The sequence below is a fragment of the Marmota monax genome, unplaced genomic scaffold, assembly GCF_021218885.2.
Source record: "Marmota monax isolate L192 unplaced genomic scaffold, Marmota_monax_Labrador192_F-V1.1 WCK01_AAM20220418_F8-fsc00038, whole genome shotgun sequence".
In the NCBI taxonomy this organism is placed as follows: Eukaryota; Metazoa; Chordata; class Mammalia; order Rodentia; family Sciuridae; genus Marmota; species Marmota monax.
Window position 1 is genome coordinate 5,170,747 of NW_026692498.1, and position 24,209 is coordinate 5,194,955.

At 39.6% G+C, this 24,209-nt stretch overlaps 1 protein-coding gene across 8 annotated transcripts in view; it reads left to right on the plus strand.

The window, feature by feature from the left end:
• Kmt5b (lysine methyltransferase 5B) overlaps positions 1-24,209 on the plus strand; it is a 58,881-nt gene that overhangs the window by 22,781 nt on the left and 11,891 nt on the right. For 6 of the 8 annotated variants that reach the window (XM_046444984.2, XM_046444980.2, XM_046444983.2 and 3 more), the window contains exons 3-9: positions 3,619-3,766; positions 8,216-8,284; positions 14,146-14,311; positions 14,687-14,796; positions 15,984-16,150; positions 16,426-16,445; positions 16,549-16,685. In XM_046444984.2, coding sequence (XP_046300940.1) covers positions 3,619-3,766; positions 8,216-8,284; positions 14,146-14,311; positions 14,687-14,796; positions 15,984-16,150; positions 16,426-16,445; positions 16,549-16,685 — 817 coding nt within the window. Of the gene's footprint in view, positions 1-3,618; positions 3,767-8,215; positions 8,285-8,877; positions 8,958-14,145; positions 14,312-14,686; positions 14,797-15,983; positions 16,151-16,425; positions 16,446-16,548; positions 16,686-24,209 lie in introns of those variants that run through there. The other 2 variants (XM_058579667.1, XM_046444985.2) reach the window with 2 other exon arrangements.

Sequence of the window (24,209 nt, forward strand, 5' to 3'; positions counted from 1 at the left end):
AAACCATCTGTTTTGCTGATGACATGATAGCATAATATAGAAAACCTGAGGGCTGGGGATGTGGCTCAAGCGGTAGCGCGCTCACCTGGCATGCGTGCAGCCCGGGTTCGATCCTCAGCACCACATACAAACAAAGATGTTGTGTCTGCCGAAAACTAAAAAAAATAAATAAATATTAAAAAAAAATTCTCTCTCTCTCTCTCACTCTTTCTTTAAAAAATATATATATATATATATATAATATAAAACCTGGGAAACCATTAAAGAAATGTTAGAATATTATCTGACCATAACAAGGGATGAACCTTGAAACGCAACAAGGTTGTAGGATACAAGATCAATATGCAATAAATCAATCATTTTTATGTGCTTGGGATGAGCAATTTAAAAATGAAGTTAAGAAAATCTCATGATGGGGCTGGGGATATGGCTCAAGCCGTGGCGTGCTCACCTGGCATGTGTGCGGCCCGGGTTCGGTCCTCAGCACCACATACAAACAAAGATGTTGTGTCTGCCGAGAACTAAAAAATAAATATTAAAAATAAATTCTCTCTCTCTTCCTCTCCTCTCCTCTCCTCTCTTTAAAAAAAAAAAAGAAAGAAAGAATCTCATGATAATAAATTTTAGAAATATGTAAAACTTGGGCTGGGGCTGTAGTTCAGTGACAGAGTGCTTGCCTAGCACATGTGAGGTACTGGGTTTGATCCTTAGCACTGCATAAAAATAAATAAAAATAAATGCATGCTGTTCATCTACAACTAAAAAAAATTTTTTTTAAAGAAAAACATGTCAAACTTACTTCTGAAAACTACAAACTATTGCTGAAAGAAATTAAAGAAGAGCTAAATTAATGGAAAGGTTTATGATTAAAAGACTTAATGTTGTTAAAATGGTAGTACTCCTGAAATGACTTTTATAGATTCAGCAGAGTCTCTGTCAAATCCCAATTGACTTCTTTGCAGAAAATGACAAACTGATCCTAAAATACTTATGGAAATTCAAGGGACCCAGAATAGCCAAAACAATCTTGAGAAAGAACAAATTTGGAGAACTCATATTTTCCAATTTCAAAATTTAGTACAAAGGCAGTAATCAAAACAGAGATGATATGGCATTGACATGTAGATTGAATGAGAGTCTAATTCTCACATTTTTGGTCAGTTGATGCTTGGCAAGACTGCCAAGAAAAATCAGCACAGTAAGGAAATTTTTTCAGTAAATAATGATGAGAAAATTTAGTATTCATATGTGAAGAATGAAGTTGAAATCCTGTCTCACACAATATGTAAAAATTAACTCAAAATGAATCAATACCTACATGTAAGAGCAAAATCTATGCAGTTCCTAGAAGAAAACAGACATAATTTCTCCTGACTTTGGATTAAGCAGTGGTTTCTAAGATATGACACTAAAGATAAAAAGGAACAAAAAATTTCATCAAAATTGCCAACTTTTGGGCCGGGGTTGTGGCTTAGCAGTAGAGCACTTGCTGCACATGCCAGGCCCTGGGTTCCATCCTTAGCACCAAATTAAATAAAGGTATTGTATCCGACTACAACTAAAAAATAATATTTAAAAAAAAAACTGCCAACTTTTACACTTTTTTTTTAATCTCTATTTTTTAGGTGTAGTTGGACACATGTCTTTATTTTATTTATTTTTATGTGGTGCTGAGGATCGAACCCAGGGTCTCACACATGCTAGGCGAGCGCTCTACCACTGAGCTACAACCCCAGCCCTCCTCACACTTATTTTTAATATTTATTTTTCACTTATAGGTGGGCACAATATCTTTATTTTATTATTTATTTTTATGTGGTGCTGAGGATGGAACCCAGTGCCTCACGCATGCTAGACGAGTGCTCTACTGCTGAGCCCCGAACTTTCACACTTTAAGGGATATCATTAAGAACATGAAGAGACAGCCATAGCCGGGCACAGTGGCGCACACCTGTGATCCCAGCATCTTGGGAGGCTAACGCAGGAGGATCAAGAGTTCAGAGCCAGCCCTCAGAAAAAGCTGGGTGCTAAGCAACTCAGACCCTGTCTCTAAATAAAATACAAAATAGGGCTGGGGATTTGGCTCAGGGGTCAAGTCCCCCCAGGTTCAATCCTCAGTACCAAAAATAAATAAATAAAGATAGCCACAGTGTGGAAGGAAGTATTTTCATATTATAGATCTGATAAGGGAATAGTATCCAGAATACATAAAGAACTCTTTAAAAGTCAACAGTAAAAGACAAAATTCAGTTTTAAAATGGCCAAAGGATCTGAGTAGACAGAAATTTCTCCAGAGATAGTAATGGACTGTAAGCATATGAAAAAATGTTTTAACATCATTAGTCAACAGGGAATGCAAATCAGTGACACATCATATGACTTCAGCTACTAGGATATCTAGAATCAAACAGATGCTATATCCCCAGCCCTCCCATTCTTTTATGTCTTAAATTTGAGAGCCTTGAAATTATACTGTGGTGTCTTCTGGAAATTGTATGTGCTCATTCCATGGAAAGACTGTCAGCGATACATGCATTAAACTCAGCTCTGATAAAACTTCATCTATGTAATTGTGACTTTTCTTCTTTACATTGCTTTACCATAGTTAAATCTAGTTATTACAGCTATATATTTCAGTCTCTTTTTATTCATTCTTTTTATTTATTCTTTTCAAAATTGAAGTCAGTTAAAAACAGACCTGTTCGGGGCGCTGGGGTTGTGGCTCAGCGGTAGAGCGTTCGCCTCACACGTGCGGGGCCCTAGGTTCGATCCTCAGCACCACATAAAAATAAACAAAATAGAGATATTGTGTCCAACTACAACTAAGAAAAAATAAGTATTAAAAAGAAACAGACCTATCAGTCTCTCTCCACTTTCCCCATTTCTGCTACCTAGCTCTCTGATCATATGTAAGTTTCTTAGCCTCTAGGCCTCAGTTGCCTACAAAGTGGGGGTAACAATCACTTAACTGCCTAAAAGCAGGAAGCTGAACTCTGTAGGATCCTATTGGTGCTTGAGATGCACAGTCTAGCCCTTACTTTGGAACCCGTCTTAAGCGCATTCCATTTCTCTCTTGCCCCAACCCTATCTGCAATGGCACTATGTGCCTTCTCATTAAAATAGTAAATATCCTATCATCCCCTATTTCTCAGCTGCCCTTGGAGGAAAGAGTAAAGTTCCTAAGTTAAAACTTCCCCCAACTACCCAGATACCAGAAACCTGATAGTATAATTAGCTACCCAAAATATTCTTAGTAGTGGGGACACCTGAGAGGATCACAAGTTCCAGGCCAGGCTGGGCAACTTAACAGACGAATCTCAAAAAAAAAAAAAAAAAATGTTTTTTAAAGGGCTTAGTGGTAAAGTGTTTGCTTCACATGTGAAAGCCTCTCATTCAGTCCCCAATACCACCCTCCCAAAAAAAGAAGAAGAAGAAAAATATCCTAAATAATTGATTTAGTTTACTGCATTTGGTTTTCTGTTTTATAACTAAGGCTGATTGAAATACGTTGATTTCTGTGTTTGATCACTAGTTTTAATTGGCAGTGAATCTGAAGGTTTTTAGGTAGGTAAAGTAGTTTTCACTTGGAATTACTTTTCTTTCTTTTGCTTTTCGCAGGTAATGGTAATTCTGGATTTGAAGGACAGAGTCGTTATGTACCATCTTCTGGAATGTCCGCCAAGGAACTCTGTGAAAATGATGACCTAGCAACCAGTTTGGTTCTTGATCCCTATTTAGGTTTTCAAACACACAAAATGAATACTAGGTAATTTTAAGTCTTTATCCTGAATGGAACAGATGATGATGCTAAATTCAAGAAAACAGAATGGCTAATTTTACTTTTGTTCAAAATTTCATACATTAAGAATGTTAAATGATACTAAAGCAAATTACGTGCTGCAGAACGGTTTTCTGCGCCTGCTAAGGGTCTCATCTGTTTTGGTTCTGTGTTCTTACTTTACCTCTGTCACAAAGCACAGCAGGAGTGGCCTCACGTGTTGCTTCCAGCACTGGTGAGGACTATATTAGCTAGAAGTAAGAGCTCACTGGCACCCTCTAAAGCCTTGAAAATGGATGCTTGCTATTTTCCAACTTAGGTTAAATCAGTTATTTTTCATGATTTTATTGGACTTTAATCCTTTTAAATAAATATAGGGAATTTGCCTCTATATTTAATCTCTGCAATTCAGCTAATCATTATAAATCAAGGAAATATTTATTTTAAATGATTATATTAGTATGCAGGTAAGAAACCATGTGTCTTTTGAGTGTCAAAATCTAAATATATATTTACATATTTTCATACATAAAATACTTAATACATTCATCTTGAAATTTCTTATCTTTTAACATCTGAGGTCTATAACTCCTTTATTCAGATTCTCTTAAATATTCTGTGTCATTCTCTAAAAAGATCCTAGATCATTTCAAAATGGTTTCTGCCACCAAAGAGGCAGCCTTTGCCTTCTACCTCTTGTCCTCTGTGGGAGAGGGTGATGTATCTGGTGGGGTGTGAGCTAGCAGGGGCTTAGGATGGAGAGCCAGTCTGGGCTTGCCCCTCTCATCTCCATTGTACTCTCACTGGCATTTGTTGCCCATGTCTGTGACAGTCCAGGAGGAACTGGAAAGCTGGTAGATGGGCACACACAGTTGACAGGGGGACAGCTGACTGTAGGGAAGCTTGGGGTGTCTTTTTCCCCCCTTTAATTTTATCCTTTGCTGGAATTAAAATAAGACACTGTATGCTCCTCTTATCAATTATATTCTAAATCCAGAAAGAAAGAAATTAAGTAACAAGATGCCTTTGATATTTTCATGTTACTTCCTATAGCCATGTGTTTTTTTTCTCACTAAAATAAAGTGAAATGTTGGATGGAATTCAAAGATTATTTAAATAGTTGCTTCCAGGTGACTGGTTGTTTTCTGGAAGATTATCAAGAGTAAATACCCTGATGTCCAATTAAGATCTAGTATACAGGGCTGGAGATATAGCTCAGATGGTAGAGTGCTTGCCTCGCATGCACAAAGCCCTGGGTTCAATCCCCAGCATCACCCAAAAAAAAAAAAAAGTACATCAATTTTTAAGTCCATTTTCCTTTTTTTTTTTTTTTTTTTCTTTTTTTTAATTGGATATAAAAGCCCAGTGTTCATTCTCCTCCTAGAAGATCCTGGTGGAATTTGAGTCACCTCTTAGCTCCCACCTTCCACCATTTTTCCTGAGTTAGGGAGTATAAATATGTGAACCACTTTTTGCACAGAAGTAGCCTTCTGGATGTCACTGTGAAGGCCCACAATGTTGGCCTGAAATCTCTTGAGAAAGTTATGTTGACTGAATTCTGTATACTGAGATATGAGAGCATATAAAATATTTTAAAAAGTTATCCCATCAAAATTATAACAAAAGTTTTAGTGGCTTATGAGAGAACTCTTCGAGTGCTTTATTCCAGAGGATGAAGGCTTATATCCTGGCTTTTGCAACAGGGGATACTCCACAGAGTTCTCCTAAGCCACTGATGCTTCTCATTAGTTCTTATGTGAATCACCTGATAATCTTGTTAAAATGCAGGTTGACTCAGTAGCTTTGGGGCAGGGCCTGGGATTCTGCATTTCTAATAAACTCCCAGACCTCATTTAGAATAGCTATTAGGTCCTAATTCTGGCCTGTGAGTTTGGTTGTGATGTGATAAATGGATTAAAAGTGCCTCATGTATAGTTTCCAAAGGCTGGCTTAAAACGGTGTAGTCATAAAATGTGAAGTTCAGAGGGGTTGGAGATGTATGTAGCTCAGTAGTAGAGCACTGCTTAGCACATGTGAGGCCCCTGCGTTTGATCTCCAGCAGATAAATAAAATGTGAAGTTTGGGATGACCACACAAATATTAAAATACTGAAGTTAAAGTGCACCCTACTCCCACAGAAATTGAAGCATCTAAAATAAAAACTGGTTAAACAAGCTAAACCCACACACAAAAAAATTTATTCGTATTTTAACAACATTTCATCACACTCACTGTTCCTAAAATAGCCTGGTATGGAGCAGCCAGGCCTCCAGATCCTGGGATCGCACAGGTCAGCCTCTGCACTGTGCCAGCCCTGTGGCCGCCATGGTGCATGTGGTGACATCCCTTCCCCTGCCAGGGCTCTCAGGACTGTCCTTTTTGAGCTGACATTTGGGAATATACAGACTTGTGTGTGCATGCACAATGCTGGGGATCAAGCCAGGCCTCACATGTGAGGCTGGCGTTCTCCTCTGAGCTCTATCTCCAGACCCGCAGAAATTTTATTAATGAATATTGTTCATTTTAGTGAAAGATACAGATTTTAATTTAATCTTGGTGGGTAGACTTAGTTGAAAATAAAAGTATTCTTTTTGGCTATTCATCTTTTGAGCAAGAATATATGAGAATATTTTTTTTTTTTAAACTTTTTTTTTTTTTTTTTTTTAAAGAGAGAGAGGAGAGGGAGGGGGAGAGAGAGAGAATTTTTTAGTTTTCGGCAGACACAACATCTTTGTTTGTATGTGGTGCTGAGGATCGAACCCGGGCCGCACGCATGCCAGGCAAGCACGCTACCGCTTGAGCCACATCCCCAGCCCGAGAATATTGATATAAATCATTTTCAGAGATATTAAGCTATAGAAAATAAGGAAAATAGATAAATGCTTTCCTGGAGCAGTTCATAAAATACTTCTTAAATTGTTGGCATTTGAAGACTTCTCAATCGTTGTGTGCAAAGGAAGTATAACTGGAAGATGTACTAGATCTTGAATTTTAAATTCTCCATGCTATCTATATAGTAATTGTATATGAATGGTGTCTTTGTTTATGTTTATGCATCTATAATTTGACATTTTTTAGTTTCTCTTTTTTATGCCTTTGCCTCTCTTCTACTTCTTTCAGTGTACCTCCAAGAATAGTGTCTTAAAGCAGTATATGGGGCTGGGGCTGCAGCTCAAAAGAGGTTTTACAGCTTGCCCAGCATGTGTGACCTGAGTGTGATAGCCAGCACCACCAAAAAAAAAAATATGTTGCCAGTGGTTGTGACCCAACAACACTTGGAATCCCAGCTCTTTGAGAGGCTGAGGCAGAAAGATCACAAGTTTGAAGCCAACACAGTTTAGCAACATCTCAAAACGAGAAAAAGAAAAGGCCTGGGTTCCATCCCCTGTCCTGCAAACAAAACACAAATGTTTAATGATTTTAGAATTTCCAAAACTGGCTTTACTTTGAATAATTATGTTTAATTGTAATGTATTCCTATAGTTACCAACAAGTAGGTCATAGTTAGAGCATGAGTACTTATTACACATGAAATACTAATTTGAATTTATTGGGAAATGTTCATTTAATTGACTTGTCAGTTATGAAACTTAAATTCCTTTTTTTTTTTTTTTTTTTTTCCTTTTGGTACTGGGGATTAGACTCAGGGGCACTCGACCACTGAGCACATTCCCCAGCCCTATTTTGTATTTTATTTAGAGACAGGGTCTCACTTGAGTTGCTTAGCACCTAGCTTTTGCTGAGTCTGGCTTTGAACTCGAGATCCTCCTGCCTCAGCCTCCCAAGCTGCTAGGATTACAGGCGTGCACCACCACACCTGGCCAATTAAATTCTTATTTTTAACAAGAGAATAGAATTGTTGATAATACCTCTGATTTTTTTTTTAAAGGAGTTTGGGGCAAGATGTTACAAAGAAGGATGGGTGCTTTCACTTATGTTCCCTTGTTTAGGCAGTATGACCAAGTGCAGGGGAGATGGAGGAGGAGACAGCTTTACAAAGCAAGAAAAATTGCCTCAGGGCACTTTTTTCTTTGAAACTTGTCTGGATGTTTTTTTCAGTCCAGGTGTTGACTTGCATAGTCCTTACCCTCCCATCACTGTAGCCATCTGGGTTTTATTGTTGTTTATATTTGCATATTCATATCCACTGTTGGATATGAATTTATAATTTACTTTAAATATCACTTCCCAATTAGGTGCTTGAGTAAAATGCAAAATGAAGATTTTTAAACCTTCTAACTTAATCAATGGTAATATTGTATAATATGGGAAGAAAAGAATTTAAACCACCTGGCCTTGTTATCTTGTTGAGCTCATAAGGTTCTGAAATATCACTGTTTTAAGAAGTTTTACTACAACAAATACTGTGCCTGTTTAGAAATTACAGATTGTACAAATAGTTTTTTATTGTTGTTGTTTGTTTTTGCATTTATATAGCGCCTTTCCTTCGAGGAGCTCAAGGCATTTTTCAAAATCTGACAGTTTTCCTCACAACAACCCTGTGAGGTAGGTAGAGTGCACTACAAACAATAATAAGATACCAACTAACACATTCCAGCCTGTGTTTGCTGTTTAATGCTAAGTATTTTCAGATGTTCTAGAACATTTAGCAAACCTTTTTAAATAGTTTGGCCTTAGTTATATATTGTTTTAAAAACCACTTGTACTTCATGACAGGGTAATTTTAGGAGAAACAAATCATTCATCAAAAGATCAGGAGTCACTGCATGGGATTAGCTGAGTTCTGATTGCAGGACTCTGCCAGGTATGTTTTTGGTTCCTGTTTATTTTTTAGGTCAAGAAGAAATGGAGCTGTGGTCCTGTGAGTCTTCCTGTTCGTGTCTGCAGACTGGCAATTTGCAGTGAATCTTTCTTCAGAGGGGGAAATGTGTTCACTTTGTTGCCGCATGGTTTTCTTATTTTATATCTTAAATATTTGAGCATTTTTTTTCTCTCTCCTCCTCTCTCCTGCCCTTTCTCCTTCTTTCTGTCCCCCTTTCTTCCCCTGTCCCCTCCAGTCAACTCTTGATTGTACATAATAATGGAAGGGCACAGTAGTACAGCTAATACAAATCTACAACTTTTCTTCATTGCCACAGTGGTCTCTTGGGTTTGGAGACAGAAAAACCAAATAGCAAGAAAGCCTGGAAAGTCAGTCTCTGGAGAGAGTGGGGAACAGGTGTGTGGGAGTGTGAATTCATGTTTTTCCCCCTGCCTTTTTAAATAATAGCTAATTGTAAATAATGTATTTTTAATTTCTTATAACAGCCATTAGTCAGAGGTGTGGAAAGAGAAAAATAAATATGTTTAGTTTATTTAAAGTAGTAGATTGTGTATTATCCAAGGGTGAAGGGGGCATATTGATTTGGAAATGCCAAATAACTCTTTCTCTTACCTCCCCTGCCAACTCCCTCGCACTAAATTGAAAATCCATATTGGCAGCTGTCCCTTCCCTTGTGTTGTCAGGACACAGCCAGAGCTGCTGCTTGCTGGGCTCAGTGGCAAAACAAGTCAAATCCTCCTCTAACGTGCAGTGACACAAGAGGGCTCCCCCAGGCCAAGTGGCAACAGAACAGGAAAGTCCCAGCTGTCCTGTGAATTAACCCCACATCCTTGGCCAACTACTTAGCTTCACTGGGCCTTATTTTCCTCATTTGTGGAACAAAAGGATTACCCTAGATAATCTGTACTTTTTCCCCCCTAGCTTTAAGTATCAGGGTATTAGAATAGCTTTATGCAATTTATGTGGGAATTTAGAGCTGTTATGGGTGAGAGAGGGTATTTTTCTGTTTACTAGTAGAAAATATTTTTTTTTTTCTAATGTCCTCAGTGACTATTGCCCTGGGCCCTAATAGCTATAACAGTCCTATTTTGTTAAGTAATTTTCATTTCTTAAAGTATTTGTTATAATGGGATTTGACGTGTAGGTTTGTTGGCCAGGTGGTTTTTATATACCCCTACAGGATTATTGAAAACAAGTATGTCTTCCTCTGCCTACCTGTACCCAAAACCATCTCCTTCCTCCTTTTCCTCTCATTTCATGCCTATAGCAGTGAACTATAACAGTAGGTTTTAACACTTTGGGAACAGCAGATATGCCTTTTAAGTGAATAAGGTTTAAGGTAGCAAGGGATCTTTTATGGGTTTTGATCATGTCTGAGGCAATGCAAATCCAAAAAGCAAACAAAAGTCCTCTTGAGAGAAGTAGAAGGCAGGATATTATTAAATAGTTGATTATTTTCTATTGGTTTTAGCATATAAATTGTTTGGTGTTGTGAACAAAGGATAAACAAAATTAAGCATGCCTGAAACACATTTTTAGATAGAGAAAGGAGTGTGTTTCAGAAATTAGAGAAAACACAAAGCAAGCTGGGCTTGTGGCTTAGTGATAGAGCGCTTGCCTACCATGTGTTAAGCACTGGGTTTGGTCCTCAGCACCACATAAAAAAAAGTTATTGTGTCCATCTATAACTAAAAATATTTTTAAAAAGAAAGAAAACACACAAAACCTATTACAGATTTCCACTATCCTCTCCGGATCTGTTGTTTTTCTATAATGTTCTTACAACCTTTTAGGGTAAGTTTACCCCTGACTTCCTTTGTATAATTATTTTTAAACAGTGTCACCATTGGTCAGTTCCACATCAAACCCATAAAGATAGCTTGGTCATTGGGTGTGGTGGCATCTTCCCGTAATCTCAGCAGCTCAGGAAGTTGAGGCAGAAGGATCACCAACTGCCAACCTGGACAACTTAGCAAGATCCTGTCTCAAAGAAATAATAAAATGAAAAGGGCTGGGATGTGGTAGAGCTGAGCTGTGTCAGTGGTAGAACCTCCCTGGGTTCAGTCCCAAGACTGAAGGGGAAAAAAAAGAAAAGATGGCTTGCCTCTCTGTTGTTTGTAGTCCTACCACTTAACATAGGGGTAATTTATTGCATTTGCTCAGAGTGATCAATTGCTTTTCTGATTACTGTGCAAAACATAGATTATCTGTTTCCCACCATTTCATGTTTTATGTTGCTTGTAGTGTTGTTATGCCTTAGCCAGCAACTGCTTTGTTTTCACTTATCTGTTCTTGATTTGCAAACCACCCTTTAGTGTAGGGTTTCAGCAAGAATGGTTTAGCTTGGGTTTCTTAGAGCTCTTACTTTAACAAAGTTGATTGTGATAGCTATACAGATAAGTAGTTTAATATGGACACTCGCAGTTCTGCATCTCTTCAGGTAATTTAGTTGTGGCTCTCCATCACCATATTCTGACACCCTAAAGAAACATTATGAATTGTTTAAAGGACTTGTGTTCATTTCTTTTTGAGGATCTGTATACTAATGAAGTGCAACTAGAAAATAAAGGTGCCATCTCCTTCCCTTCTGTAGGATATGTATAAACTCTTAAGGTACTTGTGCTTAAGAGCAGTGAGAGTGCAGAGCTACTGAGACAGAATCTGTAGCTAGGAAGTTTCTAGTGTTGTCAGTATTTATTAACACACCTGAAGTCCTCTAGAAATCCTGTCCTGGAAACAGTATTAGACTTATCCTGGACTTCGTCTCTTCCCTCTTCCTGCTTCTTGTACTTCAGTATTGCTAGCCAGTTAACTCTGTCAGCTGTTGGAATCCAGCTTTATTAAGACGTCTGCTTAGACTTTCTCTTTCTCTGCCTTCCCTTTGATTCCTTCCTGCCTGTAATATTGTGCTTTTTCTTTAGTAAGCTAACTCCACTTTTTTCATTGCTCACACTACTGTCAACTTAAAAACTTTTCCCAAACAAATCTTGTACTTTAGTTAGAATTTTCAAACTTTGAAGGGCTGTGGCAGCACAGTTTCTACCATTATTAACATGCATTTGCATGCCACTGCCTTGCTTAACTATTGGATGCATATTTATATCTTTCATTCCCTTAATTTCCCTTTCAAGAACAGTGGCCAGCCAGGCACACGCCTGTAATCCCAGTGCCTTGGGAGGCTGAGACAGGAGGTTCGCGAGTTCAAAGCCAGCCTCAGCAACTACGAGGCACAAAGCAACTCAGTGAGACCTTGCCTCTAAATACAAAATAGGGCTGGGGATGTAGCTTAGTGGTTAAATGCCCCAGAGTTCAATCCCTGGTACAAAATGAAAAAGAACAGTGGCGGTAGCTGGGCGAGGTGGTGCATGCCTGTAACCCCAGTGACTTGGGAGGATCATGAGATCACAGCCAGCCTCAGCAAATTAGCAAGGCCTTAAGCAACTCAGTAAGACACTGTGTCTAAATAAAATACAAAAAAGGGCTGGGGATGTGGCCCAGTGGTCAAGTGCCCCCGAGTTCAATCCTTGGTACAAAATTAAAAAGAACAGTGGCCACATCCTCTGTCATTTCACGGGCAGCTGTGTATAGAGCACCTAATAATCCTTGGCAAATATTGTGGCTTATAATCTTAATGAAATGCTAATGAATACATTTGTGATGGCTTATCTAGGAAGAAATGTTGCTGAGTGCTTCCTTTGCTTGAAGCAAAGATCTTATCTTTCCAAATCTTATCTCTGTTTTAGCATTTTTAGGCTCATGAGATGCATAGCTTTAAATGTTAAAGTGTGTAGTTCAAATTTTTTTTTTCCTGAGCCAGTAATATTTTTTCTTCTGGGGGGAGTGGGTACCAGGGATTGAACTCAGGGGCACTCACCACTGAGCCACATCCCCAGCCCTGTTTTGTATTTTATTTAGCGACAGGGTCTTACTGAGTTGCTCAGGGCATTGGTAAATTGCTGAGGCTGGCTTTGAACTTACGATCCTCCCACAGCCACTGGGATTACAGGTGTGCACCATCGTGTCCAGCTTATTTTTTCTTAATATATTTTATTTGAATAGCCCTGTGTAATCCTTTTTCTGTTGCATGTTTGTTTTTTTAAATAACCTTTATTTGAGAAAGTTTGCTAAATGAAATTGTTCATGTGAAGAAATTTTGACCCAAAGGTCACGGTGTACAGCTTCAGAATGAGGGGCTCATACAAACTTCAGTCTTCACAGGGACTAGAATTATCTCTGATTTGGCTCGTGCTGAGCAGGAGCATGTCCTGAGGTCCTTAGGGCTGGTTACATCTGGAGCTTTTTTTGGTGCCACCACATAGTTCGTACAAGCATGGTGGTTTCCCTGACAGTTATACTTCCTGTGCTTTCCTTCTCCTCTGGATGCAGGGGTCAGTATCATCTGGGGAGGTTAGAAGGTCAGGACATATTTGAAGACCTGTGGGGATACTTACATTGGGGTTTTTCTGAGTGGGCTTTTCTACGTTTTTGTTTTGGCATGATTTTGTTTGCTTTATCATACTTCTGAAACACATTTCATTGCACTCTTCCTGTTTGATTCTGCATGTTTTAAAATTTTTCTGTCTTTCTAACTTTGAATTAGACATGCTCTATTCTAGATCTTTCATTGTATTCCTTCTAGAGTGATGACTAGTATAAACCAGAAGTAGACAGCTTCTGTCGTCATGTGGTCACCTCCTAGTTAATGAGATAACTGAATTAAAAATATTAAAACATAGGCTGGGGATACAGCTCAGTTAGTCGAGTACTTGCCTTGCATGCACAAAGCCCTGGGTTCAATCCCCAGCAACACACACACACACACATAAATAACTATATGTAAAAACAGGGTTTGAAAGGATAGTAGGATGACAGAATGAACACACATCATTACCTTAGGTATGTATATGATTGCATGCCCAATGTGGTTCTACAACATGTACAATAAGAAAAAAATGAGAAATTATACCCCACCTATGTATGCTATATCAAAGTACATAAATGCATTCTGCTGTCGTGTGTAACTTAATTAAAACAAAGTTAAAAAAAAAAAACAAAAACATGGTTTGAAGGAAGAGATGTTATATTTCTCCGTGTTAAACATAGTGATTGAACACTAATTCTCAAGATTCTGATTGTTTTCTTCTGTTAGAGCTTTGCTTTGATAACCATGGCTGCTTTTAGGGTATTAGCTCTTAGGATTTTTTTTTTTTTTTTTTAATGGTGCTGGGAATTGAACTCGGGGACTTGTGCATGTGAGGCAAGCACTCTCACTCTACCAACTGAGCTATGTCCCCAGCCCAAGATCTTTTCTTTTTTGGTATAGGGGATTAAACTCGGGGGCACTCGACCACTGAGCCACATCCCGTCCTATTTTGTGTTTATTTAGAGGCAGGGTCTCACTGAGTTGCTTAGCACCTCGATCTTGCTGAGGTTGGCTTTGAACTCACAATCCTCCTACCTCAGCTTCCCGAGCCACTGGGATTACAGGCGTGTGCCACCACAACTGGCTCAGGAGCTTTTAAAATGGAACAGTGGCCCAAAAATTGTGGCAGATAACTAAGCTTATTATTTTGATTTCTTTCAGATTTCGGCCAATTAAAGGAAGGCAAGAAGAACTAAAGGAAGTAATTGAACGTTTTAAGAAAGATGAGCACTTGGAGAAAGCCTTTAAATGTTTGACTTCAGGTGAATGGGCACGGCATTATTTTCTCAACAAGAATAAAATGCAGGAGAAATTATTCAAGGAACATGTAAGTTTATTAAGATTAATGATGTTAACCTCTTTGGATAAAATTGTAGATCTTACTAAATCCTGGGTATTGGTGGACACTGACATTTTAGATCCATTTTTCATAAAAACTAGTAAGTATGGAAGTCTTCTGACAAATAACATCATTTGGATGACTACTCAAGAGAAAACTTTGTCTTCTGGGAAGTGAAGTTTAGAGGAATATAGCCAAGTTACCAGGTACTAAAATATATAAAACTGAAAGGTAACAGTGAAGTTTGTCACTGAATGACCTTACGCTTTTCACATGGTTGCCATGGTGTGCTTTTATAATTCTGAAAAAGCCTACAGGATACATAATTTACAGTCGTTATCATTTTTTTTTTTCCTATTTTAGGTATTTATTTACTTGCGAATGTTTGCGACTGACAGTGGATTTGAAATACTGCCTTGTAATAGATACTCATCAGAACAGAATGGAGCCAAGATAGTTGCAACAAAAGAGTGGTAATTATTACTACCCATAATAGCCTAACCCATAAAGTAACTTTAAGATCTCTTAAATTACTCGTGTCATGCTAAGGAAGTCTGGGTAAGGGTTGAGGCCAGCATTTCCCCTAAAGGAGCCAGTGCAGTGCCATTACTCTGCCTGCTGACTAGAGTCAGGGTGACAGAGTCAGGTCTGAGTGATCCGGGTCCCACCTCTGGGCTAAAGTGCTGTCCGTTTTCCTATGTTGTATGCAGCCTCCATGGGGAGGAGATTGCTGCAAGGCTGGGGGTGCCCGGGGTATAACCTGGCTCCAGAGCCAACCTTTCACTGTCTTAGAGGAAAGACTGGAAGTAAAGTCTTAATCATCCTAGGTGGAAATGATAGAAACATCCTCATGTGTTACCTGTTTAAAAAAAAAAAAAAAAAAATATATATATATATATATATATATATATATATATATCAGCTTAAATTAAAGTAGTAGAGCTATAGCCAGGCACCATGGTACACATCAGTAATCCTAGTGACTCAAGAGGCTGAGAAAGGAGGATCACAAGTTTGAGGCCAGCCTCTGTAATTTTGTGAGACCTTGTCTCAAAAAGGGCTGGGAATGTGGCTCAATGGTAGAGTACCCTGGGTTTAGTCCCCAGTGCTGCCAAAAGAAAAGAGTAGAGTTGAGCCTACTTGGGAGGGCTAAAAGCCATAGATGAAATTTTAAGTCAGCTTTTATAAAACTTGGTGTGAATATCTTGTAACACAAGGTGATTTGGATGTCTATTCAAGAGAGATCCTGGATGGTGGGCTCCAGCTGGTGGCTCCACTTTCTGGGTCCTTGTGACCCTTTATTGCCACTAGTCCCTGTCTGCTTCATCCTGAGGTCCACGAATTTTGTGCACGCAGCAGAAGTTTGAGCACTTTCTGCCCATGAAATATTATACCAGGTGCCACAGGTGCTGCTGGAGGTTCAAGAGACAAGGGGCACAATTCCTGTCCCGGAGGGGTTTCCTTTCTCTCCTAGGAATAAGGCTGATGACAAGTAACCATGGTCCCAGCTGTGGGGCTCCAGGGGGAGATACCCAGGTGGGGTCCAAGTATACACAGGGCCCCTCAACTTCTAGTGTTTATTGGCACGCTAATTTTATTAAAAGAAGCCTTATTATTTATAATTACTAGTAATTTTTAACACATCACATATTTCAAATAGGAAACGAAATGACAAAATAGAATTACTGGTGGGTTGTATTGCCGAACTTTCAGAAATTGAGGAGAACATGCTACTTAGACATGGAGAAAACGACTTCAGTGTCATGTATTCCACGAGGAAAAACTGTGCTCAGCTCTGGCTCGGTCCCGCTGCGTTCATAAACCATGGTAAGCTGCACTTCCAGGGTGTCTGCTCTGGTGTCGGGCAGTCCTGCCAAGTTAGTGGGGCCTCACCACACTCAGTGAAACCTCCTCTTTAAGGGAGAGTTCTAATTAAGAATTCTTTTTTCACAAACTTATTAAATATTCCTAGTTTGACTTGAGACCTAAACTTCTATCAGGAATTACAAAGTTGTCTGAAAAACCTTTTCAGATTTCTGTAACTGTTCGTGTTTCAGATCTTATCAACAGTTAATTGACTTTCTCTTTTGGACATTTTTCAGATTGCAGACCTAACTGTAAGGTAAGCATTAAAAAAAATGGATATATATATATCTATCTATCTATCTACCAGTATTTTGTTTCTGCCTGGGTGTCAGACTCTTACTGAGTTACTTATATTTCAGTTTGTGTCAACTGGTCGAGATACAGCATGTGTGAAGGCTCTAAGAGATATCGAACCTGGGGAAGAAATTTCTTGTTATTATGGAGATGGGTTTTTTGGAGAAAACAATGAGTTCTGCGAGTGTTACACTTGTGAAAGGTAAAGTATTAAATAAGATTTTCAGCTTAGATGTTCTTTTAGCTATCTGATGGTTATTGGTATAACTCTTATTGTTTCTTTATATCTTAAATGCGGAGATAGATTTTTATATTATGCAGCTCCCAGTGTAAAGTATGTAAACAAAATCAAATGGTGTGCAACTATTTAGGGACACTGGCACCTGTCCCTTTAAAATCTTCATATTACCAGCTGTGACAAGTGGGTCAGGATACAGAAGTGCTTAAGGAAAGATTGTATATTAGTACACACTCGTGCACACATGCAGTGCCAGAGTGGGCCTCCCAAAATGGCAAGTGTAGTTCTGCCTTAGAAGGCATGTAAAAACCCTGAGGTTGCCTTGCATATCATCAAACTGTGTCTTCTGGAATTTTTGTTTTGATGTACATACTATTCACAGTCCCTGGGTTCCCTGCTGACACTTGGTGAGCAACCTCTTTATGACCCATCAAGATTGTGGGTCCTGCTGGGCACTGTGGTGCCACTCCTGTAACCACAGCGACTCAAGAGGCTGAAGCAGGAAGATAGCAAGTTCAAGGTCGGTCTCAAGTACTTTGCAAAGCCCTGTCTCATTGGTAGAGTACCCCTGGATTCTGTATTCAGGACCAAAAAAAAAAAAAAGATTCTGCGTTGTGGGCTGGGGCTGGACAGCTCAGTGTTAGAGCACTTACTACTGAGCATGTTGAAGTCCCTACAGTGGATCCCACCAATTTAAAAAAAAAATGGGGTCCTTTTGGAAATTCTCAGTCTACTTCAGCAGGACTGGCAGCTTGTGCCACTTGTGTAGTGACTTCTGTGAACTGGAACTCCTGGGAGATAATGTCAAAGCTGGTGTAGGCAGGGCCACAGGAGGGTCCTCTTTCAAGGAGATGCCACATGCACAGCCACACAGGGAGAGAGCCTGTCTGATTTCAACCTCTGCTGGACCCCGGACTCACCCTCCCTCCTTCAGTCCTCACAGCTCTCCTGTGAGAAAATAGCAAGTGACCCTGTCCACTGACTCTGGTGGAGTCCTCATGCTTTCCACTTCCTGTTGCTTTTGTAGGTAGGACCTATTTATTAGCACCACTGCTCTCTCTTAAAATAGCCAGCCTAGGGAAGAGAGGGCAGAAGCTCCTCACATTACCCCCTCATTGGGGTCTCCACCAGTAATGAGAGAGGGCTGGGTTATAATTCCATCCTGGCCCTTTCTCTCCCAGCTTTGGGCTCCTTGCCACAAAGGGATAGTTGAAAACCTGTTCCTAATGTTGCCAAAAGGCAGGGCACAGGGGAGGTGGGCATACAATTTATCTTTTAACATTAAAAGTGATTCAAGGAGCTAGGGTTGTGGCTCAGTGGTAGCGTGCTCGCCTTGCATGCATGAGGCACTGGGTTCGATCCTCAGCATCACATAAAAATAAAGACAATAAACTCCATCAGAAACTAAAAAAAAAAAAAAAAATTTTAAAGTGATTCAAATGTTAGATCTTAGACCTCCACAAAAATATTCTCTAGGCCCTGGGGTCTTGGCTCAGTGGTAGAGTGCTTGCCTAGAATGTTTAGGGTTCGATTCTTAGTACCACATATAAATAAATAAAGATCCATTGACAATTTAAAAAAATAAAAAGTAAATATTCTCTAATCCATGAAGTCTATTTGGGGGGGGGGGGGTGCCAGGGATTTAACTCAGGGGCACTTGGTCACTGAGCCACATCACTAACCCTATTGTATTTTTTTTAGAAACAGTTCTCACTGACTTGCTTAGCACCTCGCCATTGCTGAGGCTGGCTTTGAACTCGTGATCCTCTTGTCTCAGTCTCCTGAGTTGAGTTATAGGTGTGCACCACCATGCCTAGCCCATTAAGTCTTTTAATTATAGAGAAAGCAGAATGAAGCTCACTTATGGGCCTGTGATCTGGAGCCACAATGCTGGAATCAGAACCCTGCAGCTCTGTATGTCATTAGCCCTGAGGTGATGGCATGTTACGTAGCTCCCTGGGCCTTCATTTTCCCCATCCATAAAATGAGAACAGCATAATATTTCATAGGGTTGTTTTGGGGATTAAATTTGTTATTTGACATAATACATGTAGAACAGCACACAGTTAACACACAAAAAATGTTAGCTATAAAATTATTTTGTGTTTTCTGGTTATTTTAAAATACAAGCTGTATGAAGGCAGGGACTTTATCTTCTTCATCTACTGCCATGTATACAGAACAGTACCTGGTACAGAGGTGCTTGATAAGTATTGGGAAAATGAATGAATGAATGTAATAAATAAATACGATGAATAAGTTTTTGGAAGCTGTCCTTAAAAACCCTAACCATATATTCAGGATTCCAAAATAACACAAAACAACTCTTTACCTGGTGTGTGGGAGGGTTGTTTTGGTGTTCTTTGTTTTTGGTTTTTTTTCTCTTTTTTTTTTTTAAGAGGCCAAGTGTGGCTGTATTCCCAGGCTGGTCTCCAGGTCCTGTGCTCAGTCCGTCAGTCCTCCTACCTCAGCCTCCCAAATGACTACACTACAAGCACCACTCTGCCCAGCCTCTGTACCCATTCAGAACTACATGGTTGGTCATGTTCTTTGGGCAGATTAGTTCTCCCTCAAGAGCCATGATTTCCTTCCCAGTCAGATGCAGTGATTCCACAGCTTAGGGTGAGAGGGAGGTGGAAAAATGTGAGAGCCTTTCTAGGGAATGGCACGCTACAGAACATGGCATGGCTGTTGTCAGACCAAGCAGTTTGGCTCAAAAGTTGGCTGGGGATGTAGCTCAGTTGATAGAGTGCCTGCATGCACAAGGCCCTGGGTTCAGTCCCCAGCACCACAAAAAAAAAAAAAAAAGAAAGTTGGCTGCATGTGTTCCTGAGATTCTCAGTAACACCACATTGTTTCTGCCTTTACGGAAAGTGACTGGGGAGATGAGACTAAAGGAACTCATTGAATAATTCATCAGATAGTAACAGTAGTGCAGGAGAAACGAGACTAGCACAGGGCCTGCTGTCAAAGCAGCACAGTGAAAAAGGCAGGGACTTGTGTGCTGAGAGCCCAACTGGGCCAAGAGCTCACTCCAAGGAAACCAGAGTGAACAGAGCGAACGGATTTCACTCTAAACATTTGAAGGATAGAATTTGATAAAGACCTAAATCAAAGGTGCTGTGAGCCAGGTGCAGTGGTACATGCCTGTAATCCCAGTGACCCAGGAGGCTGAGGCAGGAGGATTCCTCAGCAATTTGGTGAAACTTCATCTTGAAATAAAAAATAAACACAGCTGGGAACATAGCTCAGGGGTAAAATGTCCTAAGTTCAGTCCCCATTACCACACGGGGGAAAAAGGAATGCCAGGCACAGTGTTGCACTTCTATGACCCCAGCAGCTCAGGAAGCTGAAGCAGGAGGATCGTAAGTTCAGAACCAGCCAGCAACTCAATGAGACCCTGTCTCAAAAAAATATAGATATAAAAAAAATAGATTGGGGAATGAGGCTCAGCGGTTAAGCTCCCCTGGTACCAAAGGGAGAGAGAACTCTGATCTTACCTATAAAGTCTTAAAAATTTTAAGAATATTACTCCTTCCCTATTTAGTATATAAATTGTTTGGGACTTTAAGCATTTTGCTTTTGGAATTGGTCAAAATTATTTTAAAGCTGATATAAAAGTGTTTTTTGAAAGCTAAAAAAACAAAACAAAACAAAACTGGCATGTGAGGGTAAGCCGGGCATGGTGACCTTGACCTGTAATTCAGTACACCTGTACTTGGGAAGCTCAGCAGGAGGGTCAGAGGTTTGAAGCCAGCCTGGGCAACGTAGCTAAAGCTTGTCTAAGAATAAAATAGAAAGGGCCAGGGTGTGGCTCAGTGATGGAGCACTTGCTTACTTGCAAGGCCCTGGATTTAGCCCACAATAAGCAAAAAGAAGAATGTTAGGGGACAGTTACCTTAACAGATGGCAAAATTTGTTATTAAATAATCAGGGCTAGGGTTGTGGCTCAGTGGTAGAGCACTTGCCTTGCATGTGTGAGGCACTGGGTTCAATTCTTAGCACCATATACAAATAAACAAATAAAATAAAGGTCCATCAATGTCTAATAAAAAATTTTTTAAAAAGTAATAATTATTATAATCAAACTTGATTATGATGGCTCAGAAATGGACAAATAAGAGAACATGGATGGAGTCCTGAAATGGAGACAAGTATAGATTGAGATCTTAACATATATTGGGAAACAATTGTTTCTTTTATAGATAATGTTAGTCTGATTTAATATACTTCCGGAGGGGAAATCAAGCCATAACACATCATATATGTAATAAATTCCTATTGTATTAGAATCTAAAATTTAAATAATACAATATAAAAATACTAGAAAAACAATTTAGGAGAGCACAATGAAGGTCTTCTTGAAGACAGTAAGGCAAGAAATGCGGAATCCAAAGATGTTTGAATGGCCAAAATAAAGTCCACACTGTATGATTTACTGAAGGAAAATAAAATATCTATGTGGCAAAAAGTTAAAATCCTAACAAAAAGCATCTCCCAAGGAAAGAAAGTCTGACGGGAAAAAGGTAAAGGAAGAAGAGGTTCTGCGCAGAAAGAGATGGCCACAAGCAAGGAAATTAGTATATTTGAATAATTAGGAATTATTCAAATATACTATGAATAATTAGGTATTCATTTTCCCTCAATAAATTGGGAAAATTCAAGAAACAAAATGTACCCCTAGTGAGGATGTGAAGAAACAGGTACCTAGATGGTGCTAGTAGGGTCATGAGTTGCTGGAACCTTGGGGAAAGTACTCTGGCAGTGTGTATTAAGAAGAGGCAAACCCTGTCCCCGGCGGTCCCATGTTCAGGAGGAATTCAGCCTGAGAAATAGGAGCACCCATGGGTAAGGATTTGGTTTCCAAGAATAGTAGAACAGCAGTATTTGCATAAGAAAGAATATTAAAACAGTTTCATTGATCACCTCTGAGGAACTATTGAATAAATCCTGGAATGTTAATGAAAATATGCAGCCTTCAAAGTTCACCACCAGGGCCAGGGTGCCACTTACAGGGACAGTGCCTACCTGGCATGAGTGAGGTGCCTACCTGGCACACACAAAAGAAAAAACCCAAAACCTGTATGCTCAGTGCAGATTTGTCCATGATTGATGTAATGATAGGATTTTTTTAGACTGTTTTTAATTTTTAGTTTTTTAGGTGGACACAATAGTTTATTTTTTTTAAAGAGAGAATTTTTTTTTAATATTTATTTTTTAGTTTTCGGCGGACACAACATCTTTGTTTGTATGTGATGCTGAGGATCGAACCTGGGGCCGCACGCATGCCAGGCGAGCGCGCTACCGCTTGAGCCACATCCCCAGCCCCACAATAGTTTATGTGGTGCTGAGGATCGAACCCAGAGCCTCATGTATGCTAGGCAAGCGCTCTACCACTAAGCCACAGCCTTAGCCCCAAGTAAAATATTTTTTAATATTCAGATATTTTGGTTTTGTTGGCTTGAAAAGCAGCAGTGATATAAAGAGTTGTGTAGGACAGGAAAGGAGTGGAGGAGTGGGAGGGCGGTGCTGCCGGGGTGCCTAGGAGGCTGCTCCCCTTTGCTTTGTGGACAGCCTCGGATTGCCTTACTTGTTGCAGCAAGCATGATTTCATAAGTTAAAAAGAAGTAAGATTGTAGAATACAAGTGAGTGTGAAAGTTTACTGTTTTAAAAAAAAAACTAATTTCAGAAGTTCCAACACTGCTTATTATTGCTATTGTGTTATACTTCACTCTCTTTTTTTTGTTTGTTTGGGTAGGTGGGTAAGTGTGGGTGTGTGGAACTGGGGATTGAACCTGGGGCACTCTAACGTTGAGCTACATCCCCAACTCTTTTTTATTTTTTATTTTGAGGCAGGATCTCACTGAGTTGCCAAGGCTGGCTTGGTACTTGAGATCCTCATGCCTCAGCTTCCTGAGTCCCTGGGATTATGGGCGTGCATCACTGCACCTGTTATATATCCTGGAAACCAAATCATTATTTACAGCTGCTCTTATTTCTACAGGATGGATTCTTCCCCAACGTGGGACCGCCAGGGACAGGGTTTGCCTCTTTTTAATACACACTGCCAGATTTCTTTCCCTAAGGTTCTAGCAATTCATGGCCATTAGCATTTGTGTTCAAGTGTATTTTATATATATATACATGGGCACAATATCTTTATTTTGTTTATGTTTATGTGGTGCTGAGGATCGAACTCAAAGTCTCACACATGCGAGGCAGAGCCCTCCATCACTGAGCCACAACCCCAGCCCTCAAGTGTACTTTTAAGTATGTCCTGTCTTTCTAGTCATGAACTAAAAATATTAACAAGTTATGGTTTAGAAAAAAATCAAAATCATGGAGTGTCTGAAAATAATTTCTTTTTCAATTGCTATGGACTGAGCCTTTAGGGCTCACACACATGCATTCTAAATGTGTCTTAGGATGAAGTGGCGTGGGCCTGGTTGCTGCTCTGGTGAAGGTTTTTCTTTCTTTTTAATGATTTTTTTTTAATTGTCAGTGGACCTTTATTTGTTTATATGTGGTTCTGAGAGTCGAACCCAGTGCCTCACACATGCAGGGCAAGCACTTTACCACTGAGTTATGACCACAGCCCACCTGGAACTTTTTACAGTGATTTCTATCCCACTTTTGAAAAAATAATTGAGGCAATTTCACAATCAGTTTTTAGTTGTTTTTACAATAGCGTTAGTCAAAATTGCTGTCTAAAGTGGATTTTAAATCCTAGTAAGAATGTTAACCTTTACTTACCAAAAACAACAACTATGTTAGGTTCAAATCTGTGCTTTCCCAGTACTTAGGGCCAGGGGGCAGGAAGAGAAATAAAATGTATATTGTCCCTTAGCAAAAGTAAAACACACTACTTCTTTGGGGGAGGAATATTATTTTTTTCCTTCATCCAAATTCTGGAAGAAATGCATCGGTCACATGGGACTTGCAGAGGACAGTTAGTAGTGCTCACTTGATGGGGAGCATTCCTCCCCATCCCCCCACCCCCACCCCAGGAATTGTTGCTTAACCACTAAGCCACATCCCCAGCCCTTTTTTAATGTTTGTTTTTTGAGACAGGGTCTTGCTAAGTCCTTAGGGCCTCACTATGTTGCTGAGGCTGGCCTCAAACTTGTGATCCTCATGTCTCAGCCTCCTGATTTGCTGGGATTACAGGTGTGTGCCACTGCAACACAATTTTGTCACAAGTTCAGAAGCTATATTATATGACATTCTATTGACAAGGTAAGGCCACAAAAGGGCAAAATGATTTTGGCCAAAGAAATTTCTCTGTTTTTTTTGTTTTGTTTTGTTTTGTTTTTGATACCACATGTAGTCTTCTGTTTAACATTGTTAATTCATAATAGAACTGAGTAGAGACTTGCCCTTGATATACTGACTAAGCAAAGATTTGCACAACCAGATTTAGGCAGTCTAGGGAGACTCCTACCAACCACATGCATTTATTGCAGAAGAATCATATAAATATGTTGAGG